Consider the following 9,501-nt stretch of genomic DNA (forward strand, 5'->3'; position numbering starts at 1 on the left):
TGTTAAGATCTAACCATTCATTTACAATTTGTTGTGGTGTGTCTATAATTGGACATTTACGTCCATAGTTATGTACTCTGTCTCTGAGAGTCTCGTGGTAAGGTGTTAAAAACAGAAGCGATGATGTTTTGTCCATTTTGCTGTGTATATGTGTCATTAATTCTTTCATTTAATCCATAAGGGTAAGCAGTTCTTAATTCTTTAATCCAGAAAAGTTCTCTACGCTTACGCAATTGTGTGATTGTTTTATCTTCCATCCCATTCTTTTTATGGCCAGTTTTTACAAGTTATGTGCTCACAAGGGAAAGCCAAATAAGCCAACCCAGTTGGGAAAATATATATCGTTTTCTTTTTACTTATTTACGAGTTAGCAAAATGTGTACAGAAAGGTTTTTCATTAACATCGAGAGCAGGATGCCATATCTAAAAAATAGGTTACATATTAGTGGTGAACAAGCAAACGAGAGTCGAACAAACAGTTCGTCTGAAACACAAAAGATTTATTACTCTATAATAATTGCATTTCTAATAGCTACAGTCAATATCATAAATTTGCTAAATAGTTTGTCCATTAAAAACACGTTTGTGTACACAGAATTATGAATTATAATCTTCAGCATGAAGCACGCGGCTGCTCGCATCATTTCCTGGGGGGGGGGGGGGGGGGGGGGGGGGGGAGGTGTCTGCTGTGTTATTGATGCAGTGCCCCATAATGTATGTTTGGGCAGGAATTTGTAATTTGGCCATGGTGCTGGTGATAGCTCACCTAGTCTTCATGATGGACACCATGGGATATTTAACATCCACCAACTAATGGCAGCAGACCAGACACCCAGTTTAACGTCCACCCACGGACCGGCACACACCGACGTCGCCTCTTGCCTGCGAAACACTGCAATGGCAGTTCGTTGCTGGGCTGAGATTCAAACCCAGGCTAGATAGGTGCGTGTATGTGAGCGTGTGTGTTTAGATTCTAGGCTAGGCTGTCAGCAGTTTTATGAATTAAAATCAAACATCAATTATTTTAAATGGCATCGCAGCTGTCACGGGGGATAAAAGTGGTTCGTTTTGTTCGAGTTTGTATTCCCCCCAATGTAGTTTCTCCAGCCTGAGAACACATCGCACCGGTTCACAAATAGTAGTCACAAAAATTGTAAACCTGGTTGAAGTTTCCAAAGACGAATTCTTTGTAGAGTGCATCTCGGCCCTCCATCTCTGCCCAGCCTGCAGCCAGGAGACCAGGAAGTTGTTGCTTTCTCTCCTCTGGGTTTAGCCAATGGCGTTCAGCTGCCTGACAACATCACAGTCGTACAATTGTACATTTTCTCATTGTTGCCTGCACTCTGGTGGTATGAAGTGCTGGAAGAATGTTCATAGTTATGCCGTGGTCAATAGCACTGAAAGCAACGTTTTACACAAATGGCCACAATTTCAAAATCATTTCTACAGTTGAACACAGCAGCAATGTCATGAATGGAAAAGAAACCTACAATGACTTTTTGTTTTTCATCTACATACACTATGGGTCAAAAATTTTAGAACATCTCAATTTTTCAAGTTTTTATTGAAATTTAAGCAATTCAAGTCCAGTGCATAACCTGAAATGGTACAAAGGTAAGCAGTAAACTGCTCGAAGTTAAGAAAAAAGTTTAGGTTCGCAAAAACGGGAAAATAATGTAAACTGCACAATTATATTGTAAAAACAGAAAAATGACCACAGTGTGGTCACCAGCTGCGAGGTGTAGAATCATGAGGATAGCCGTTGCAATATGCGCTACCAAATTCGACCAGTCATTCAATTATACGCATGCACTAGCGTCTTTTTGTCTTTCAGTTCTGGTCTTGTCCTTTGTTTTGCGACGCAACATGCTTCATCAACTGATTACATATAATGTATGGATGTGAATGTTATTTCTGTTAATGTTAATGTTAATTCATTAATGTTATTTCTGGGCGGCAGAGGGATAATTTGAAACGGGCTTGGTCGGTAGGGGAAGTCTGAGTGTATGCACATGCGCTATTCAATAATTACACCTAATTTGTGTCAAGCTCTGTGAAACGAGATTGATATGAAAAGATTCATGTTGTCTTTGTTGCTAAATTTATTCTGGTTTCTTCCAACAAATCGCGATTTTAGTCCGCGATGTTCTTACCTCATACCAACGCACGTCCGAGTGTATGCGCATGCGCTATTCAAAAAGGCACCCCCAACAACAACAACGCGGTCCTCTCATAGAGCTGCTCGTCGCAGCTAAAAAGGCCTTCTTAGGGGAACTAGTAATGGGTTAACAACTTACAGCTGTTCTGCAGCAATGTAAGTAAATTAAGCCTTGAAAGTTGATGCAAACAATTCCTACAGGTGTCCCAACCTCTGCTGATGACTTGATTACAAAACCCGTCTGTATAAAAGCAGTATTGGAACAGACTGTTATTACACCCTCTGAAGCATTATTTGGACAATATTGCACTGCTGGAAGTAGTATATTGGAAACTGGAGGAAACTGATAGGAAGAGGTCTGGCAGACCCAAAGCCACAACAGAATCAGAAGACAAGTTTCTGAGAGTCAACAGCTTGCGTGATAGGCGGCTCACAGGACAACAGCTTCAAGCACAGCTTAACACTGGTCGAAGTAAGCAAGTCTCAGTTTCAACTGTGAAGAGAAGACTTCGAGCTGCAGGTTTGACAGGTCGAGTGGCAGTAAAAAAGCCATTGCCAAAATGGCAAAATAAGAAAAAGAGGCTTGCCTGGGCCATGAAGCACCACCAGTGGACTACTGAAGACTGGAAGAAGGTCTTATGGACCGATGAATCAAAATTTGAAATCTTTGGTTCATCACGCAGGGTTTTTATACGCCGTCGAATAGGCGAAAGGATGGTTCCTCAGTTTGTGACACCATCTGTCAAACATGGAGGAGGAAGCATCATGGTCTGGGGCTCTTTTGCTGGATCCAGAGTCGGCGACTTGCACAGAGTGACTGGCACCCTGAACCAAAAGGGCGACCACAGCATTTTGCAGGGTCATGCAATAGCCTCTGGTATACGCCTAGTTGGTCAGGGGTTCATCCTACAGCAAGATAATGACCCTAAACACACCTCCAGGCTATGTCAAGACTACCTTCGAGGAAAATAACAAGACGGTAGGCTTCAAATCATGGAATGGCCAGCACAGTCTCCAGACTTAAACCCCATCGAGCTGGTTTGGGATGAACTGGACAGAAGGGTGAAAGCAAAGCAACCTACAAGTGCAACACATTTGTGGGAAATTCTGCAACAGTGTTGGTAAGAACTTCATCGAACAATATTTCATTTCCATTGTAGAAAGAATGCCACGAGTGTGTTCGGCGGTTATATCTGCAAAAGGTGGCTACTTTGCTGAGTCAAAAATTAAAATTAAATTTTGTTAAACAAAATGATTCTATGATTTATTTTTATCTCCAATTGTTTATTTGTTCTATGCTTAATTTCAGAGTACATTGAGACATTAAACTGTGTAAATTTCATTAAAAACTGGAAAAATTGAGGTGTTCTAAAACCTTTGACCGGTAGTGTACTATGTGGTACTTTCAGCAACCCCTGGAAATACAACCTACAGATGGTCATGTGATATTAAATCCAGTTTGGGTGGTTTGTCCTTCACTGCAGGATCCACTCTTTGTAAAGCTTCACACCGTAAAGCCAATCACTTTTGCCGACCCAAAACACGGACTGTTCAACCATTCGGAATATAAAATTCAATTTGGAGGGGAAAAGCCATGTTTTCTTGAACAACGCATGGAGCAGGAGCTCGATATTATAAAGACCTCTTCCCATGTCAATCCTGTATGTTGTGGGCTCTGACAACCTTGCGCTTCAGGAGGATTAGCTGTTTCGCATTCCAATCAAAACCAATGGCTCATATCCCATATATACTTGGCATATCTGTAAGTGCAATATCAATTTTGACCAACATGCCATTTATGTACAAACTCCACTACGGGCCTTATATCAAATTGGCGAGTGTCCATTTGGTGTATGTATTAATATACATACACCAAACTAGAACGGCACTCTGTAGAGAGCGTACCTCCGCCTGGTGAACAGTTTACCTTTTGTATCTCAGAGTAGACCAGAAAATCACAATACAGAATCACATCAAAACCAATCACAGGAATCACCATAGGTCCAGTCTTTCATACCCTGATCTACCCCTTGTTTTTGGCAATATCTCCCAACTCCCTCACTCTCTTCAATCCCACTCCACCCTCCAGGTCTTTAAAACAGCTGTTCACCACCATCTCTTATCTTCCCCCATCCAAAACCTTGATATTTTCTACCCCCGCTAATTTCACCCAAAATCCTACACTTTTTTTTTTTTTTTGAAATACCAACTTCTGTCCTGGAAGTCCTTGGTCTCCTTGTGTTTTATACCTCTCCCCTCCCCCCCCCCCCACCCCCTTTCCCACGCCTCCTCCCCCCCAAGCCCTCTCCCTCCCACACTTCTCCCTGCTCTCAAATGTTGTGTTTGTGTGCTTCCCCTTCTCTCCCCATCTTGTCTTCCGCTCCCTCTTTTTATATATTTTTTGTCTGGTTGATTTGTTTGTGAAATAAATGTTAGCTCTTTCACGAGCCTCGATTCAGTATACCAAAAAAAATAAAAAAAAAATGGTGAAGATTCATTTAAAAATTTTAAATCTAGCTGGATCCGGATCTTCACCAAAATTGAATCGATTCTTCCTGTTCACACACACACAATCTGTCCAACAAGTTTCGTCCAAATCCATCCATAACTTTGAGATATCCTGCTATGTATCGTTTTTGGCCGCATGTCCCAATTATGGTGAATTATGGTATGAATTATGGTAAATGGTGAAGAATCACTTGAGAAATTAAATAATTCTCATATCCGAATCCATATTCAGATCTTCACCAAAATCGAATCGTCCTTGTCAGACACCCAACCGGTCCATCAACTTTCGTTCAAATCCGTCCACAAATTTTTGAGATATCCTGCTATGTATCGTTTTTGGCCCTATATCCCAATTTTGAAGAATCCGTTTTAAAATTATATTTCAAAAAATTCTGGGGGGTTTAGAGGTTGTGTTCGGGAAGGGGTGGGGGGTTGGAGGCGGTGGTTGGGAGGGGGGGGGGGGAGGGGTTGGAGGCGGTGGTCGGGAGGGGGGGGGGGGGTTGGAGGCGGTGGTCGGGAGGGGGGGGGGGTTGGAGGCGGTGGTCGGGAGAGGGTGGGGGGTTGGCGGCGGTGGTCGGGAGGGGGGGGGGAGGGTTGGAGGCGGTGGTCGGGAGGGGGGGGGGGGAGGGTTGGAGGCGGTGGTCGGGAGGAGGAGGTTTGAGGCTGTGGTCGGGAGGGGAGGAGGTTGGAGGCAGTGGTCGGGAGGGGGAGGGGTGGGGGTTGGAGGCGGTGGTCAGGAGGGGTGGGGGTTGGAGGCGGTGATCGGGAGGAGGTGGGGGTTGGAGGCGGTGGTCAGGAGGGGAGGAGGTTGGAGGCTGTGGTCGGGAGGGGGAGGGGGAGGAGGTTGGAGGCGGTGGTCGGGAGGGGGAGGGGTGGGGGTTGGAGGCGGTGGTCGGGAGGGGGAGGGGTAGGGGTTGGAGGCGGTGGTCGGGCGGGGGAGGGGGTGGGGGTTGGAGGCGGTGGTCAGGAGGGGAGGAGGTTGGAGGCTGTGGTCGGGAGGGGGAGGGGGAGGAGGTTGGAGGCGGTGGTCGGGCGGGGGAGGGGGGTGGGGGTTGGAGGCGGTGGTTGGAGGCGGTGGTCGGGAGGAGGTGGGGGTTGGAGGCGGTGGTCGGGAGGGGGGGGGGAGGGGTTTGAGGCGGTGGTCGGGAGGGGGGGGAGGGGTTGGAGGCGGTGGTCGGGAGGGGGGGGGAGGGGTTGGAGGCGGTGGTCGGGAGGGGGGGGGAGGGTTGGAGGCGGTGGGCGGGAGGGTTGGAGGCGGTGGGCGGGAGGGGCGGCGGTTGGAGGAGGTGGTCGGGAGGGAAGGAGGTTGGAGGCGGTGGTCGGGAGGGAAGGAGGTTGGAGGCGGTGGTCGGGAGGGAAGGAGGTTGGAGGCGGTGGTCGGGAGGGAAGGAGGTTGGAGGCGGTGGTCGGGAGGGGAGGAGGTTGGAGGCGGTGGTCGGGAGGGGAGGAGGTTGGAGGCGGTGGTCGGGAGGGGAGGAGGTTGGAGGCGGTGGTCGGGAGGGGAGGAGGTTGGAGGCGGTGGTCGGGAGCGGGAGGAGGTTGGAGACAGTGGTCGGGAGGGGCGGAGGTTGGAGGCGGTGGTCGGGAGGGGCGGAGGTTGGAGGCGGTGGTCGGGAGGGGCGGAGGTTGGAGGCGGTGGTCGGGGGAGGGGTTGGAGTCGGGGGAGGGGAGGGGTTGGAGTCGGGGGAGGGGTGGGGATGGAGTCGGGGGAGGGGTGGGGATGGAGTCGGGGGAGGGGAGGGGTTGGAGTCGGGGGAGGGGAGGGGTTGGAGTCGGGGGAGGGGAGGGGTTGGAGTCGGGGGAGGGGAGGGGTTGGAGTCGGGGGAGGGGAGGGGTTGGAGTCGGGGGAGGGGAGGGGTTGGAGTCGGGGGAGGGGAGGGGTTGGAGTCGGGGGAGGGGAGGGGTTGGAGTCGGGGGAGGGGAGGGGTTGGAGTCGGGGGAGGGGAGGGGTTGGAGTCGGGGGAGGGGAGGGGTTGGAGTCGGGGGAGGGGAGGGGTTGGAGTCGGGGGAGGGGAGGGGTTGGATTGGAGTCGGGGGAGGGGAGGGGTTGGATTGGAGTCGGGGGAGGGGAGGGGTTGGATTGGAGTCGGGGGAGGGGAGGGGTTGGAGTCGGGGGAGGGGAGGGGTTGTAGTCGGGGGAGGGGAGGGGTTGGAGTCGGGGGAGGGGAGGGGTTGGAGTCGGGGGAGGGGAGGGGTTGGAGTCGGGGGAGGGGAGGGGTTGGAGTCGGGGGAGGGGAGGGGTTGGAGTCGGTGGGAGGGGTTGCTAGAGGATGGTTGTTCGGGAGGGAGGGAGTAGTTGGGGCAGGGGGGGATGAGCAGGTTCAAGGAAAAATTGAAGCAGTTCAGCTGGCACAGTAACTCTCACCTTCAAACAACATAGTCCATGGGCCAGACAGAAAATCGGTACCAAATTTGGGGCAAAATTTAAGTGGTATTAAAATGTTTGTGGGGTCAGTATGAACAAATTAATATATGATAACCTTTCCACAGGAGTAGCTCTTAGTCCATTTATTTCCCATCTTAACACTTTGGCCAATTGGCACTTTTTTGTAATTAAGCAAAGTCATACATCATGAAAATATTCCATTAAAAGCCATCCATAGCAAGTTAATAATATTTCCAGCTAACAGAATATTTCCAAGAGTCACTGATTATGGTTATTTTACCATATATAGGCTAACCTCGATATATCACTATGGACGGGGTCCATGAAAATGGTGCACACTACAAGTGAATAGCAATATATAGGGAGATTTTATATGCTAATAATAAGGAAATGGGCAATTTGGGATCCATTGAATAATGGTGATGGAACACTGCATAAGACCAACAAAGCAGCTCTAGCACGAAAGCTGGAGAAGTGTGTCTCACCAGCAGAGGCCATACCTGAATCATCAGCAACTATTATTGATGGGATGGGCTTAGTACAGAAGATGAAAGGGAATGACAGGACATTCTCCCAGCTGGCAGATTCAGTTTTTTTTAAGGTTTTGCATGAAGGAGCCAAGAGCCAACGAATTGATGTTGTCTTTGAGGTTTACCAAGAGACATCTATTAAGGACGCTGAAAGAGCTAGCAGAGGTGCAGATACAGGCATCCTGTTTAGGAGCATTGCACCTGGCCATAACATCCAGCAGTGGAGAAAACTACTAAGCAGCTTTTCCAACAAAGCCAGTCTGATGAAGTTCCTGGTGAATGAATGGAAGGAACACAAATATAGAGAGAAACTTCAGAACAAAACCTTGTATGTTACTTGTGAGGAGACCTGCTTTAAAATCAGTGAGGAACACTGGGAGGAACTCAAAGAGTTGAAATCAACCCAGGAAGAAGCAGATACCCGTTTGCTTTTTCATGCTATTCATGCAGCAGAGCCTGGCTGCAAGGCAGTGGTCATCATACTATACTTCTATTTCTTGATGCCTTGCAGTAGAAACAATTGACATGGAAGTTGGCATATCCTGGGAGTAAAATTTCACCAATGCAATCCATTAACATGTACATTGTACATGTACCCTAAATTTTGTGTGTGTTTTGAAGGCAAAGAGTAAAAATGTGGATGTCTGATGTTGTTCTTGAATTTCATGCAATGTAAATGATTCTACAACAGACGAACACATTTGAGACAGAAATATCATACTTTTGGGGGAGGTAGCAAAGCTGTAAAAGATTATACCCGGTGAAAGTGCATTTTTGGTTCTGCCAGAGGGTGTGCCCATTCAAGACATGATAATTACTAATAAGCTACCTCTCTGGCAAGGTTATCATAGCAAAACATAATCTAGGGACGTTGAACTATTAAAAAATGGCAACTAGAATTTGCCAACCCAGATGGTACCGATACGTGAAATTTCGGGTCTGGGCCCATGGACTAACATGGGACGCCATTGTTTGGCCGACGTCGATTTGATTGATCATCGGGCAAACGTCGGTATATGGTCTGCATACTGCCGGACACGTCGATCCGACGTTAGCCGACCTTCCGGAATATCCAGTCACCCAAGTTTAACAGCTCATTCGCAACATCAGCTTAACATTGCGTTTCCACATCGTCCTCCCGTCCCTAAGACTATGACGTCGACGAGTACGATGTCGGATAATGTGTGAAGAAAATATAAACCCAGTAAAAAGGTAAAAACATGTACGAGGAATAAAAGAGGAGAGCACGAACCAAGTTCGGCTATTACTAATACTAATTAGCAGAAAGCTACAAAGCAATACACGTTGACGTTGTCACGTTACCATGATGCTCTTCCGCCGATAGAAGCCGAGCAAGGCTCTCCGCAGCGCCCAATGCATCCCAAGCCGACCAGGCCAGCCCTAACCCCTAATTAATACAGGAGGAAATTAAAACAAACAAAAAACCCGCTCGGACGTCGAAGCGAACTGACCAATCAGCGAGCTTCTCACCTCGTCCACCCCGGTGGAGGTCAAATACCGACCTTTCCCAGCACATCACGCATGCGCGTTAATGTTGGATTCAATGCGTAACGGAAATACAAGTGGAGTATATTTCGCAATTAATATAAAACGTAAATACGACAAATCAAAGCTTAACCTGATTCCTTCTAGGAATTATTATAATGACGTTTTCAGATTGTCCACGATGACGTATCTCAGCGTCTGTTTATCTATTACGGCATTGCATGATAACAAAGCATGGTGTATCAGAATATATCTTCAGAACATATTATATATTTATATATATATATATATATATATATATATATATATATATATGCATACACAAATCATAGAAAAATAAGAATATAAAAGTATATAAGTGCAATTTTGCATTGGTGTAACTTGAGGTGTGTTTGTGCATATGTTCAGTTCGG

The 9,501-nt window shown here is 47.5% G+C and overlaps 1 protein-coding gene and 1 long non-coding RNA gene across 3 annotated transcripts in view; both read right to left on the reverse strand.

Annotated features, from left to right (window-relative positions):
- Positions 1–9,140, reverse strand: part of LOC137425079 (pterin-4-alpha-carbinolamine dehydratase 2) — a 33,390-nt gene extending 24,250 nt beyond the window's left edge. The window contains exons 1-3 of one of the 2 annotated variants that reach the window (XM_078776275.1): positions 9,074–9,140; positions 8,906–8,983; positions 1,160–1,287 (exon numbers count right to left, since the gene is read on the reverse strand). In XM_078776275.1, the coding sequence (XP_078632401.1) occupies positions 1,160–1,287; positions 8,906–8,983; positions 9,074–9,119 (252 nt within the window). In that variant the 5' untranslated portion in view covers positions 9,120–9,140. Of the gene's footprint in view, positions 1–1,159; positions 1,292–8,905; positions 8,984–9,073 lie in introns of those variants that run through there. The other variant, XM_068113105.2, reaches the window with a different exon arrangement.
- LOC137425080 (uncharacterized) lies at positions 480–1,149 on the reverse strand. The gene is made up of 2 exons (XR_010984050.2): positions 767–1,149; positions 480–647 (listed from the first exon to the last, which is right to left on the reverse strand). It is a non-coding gene; the product is annotated as an uncharacterized LOC137425080 (long non-coding RNA).
- Positions 9,141–9,501: the final 361 nt, after the last annotated feature.

Source organism: Myxine glutinosa, chromosome 4, assembly GCF_964187855.1.
Source record: "Myxine glutinosa chromosome 4, kmMyxGlut1.1, whole genome shotgun sequence".
Taxonomy (NCBI): Eukaryota; Metazoa; Chordata; class Myxini; order Myxiniformes; family Myxinidae; genus Myxine; species Myxine glutinosa.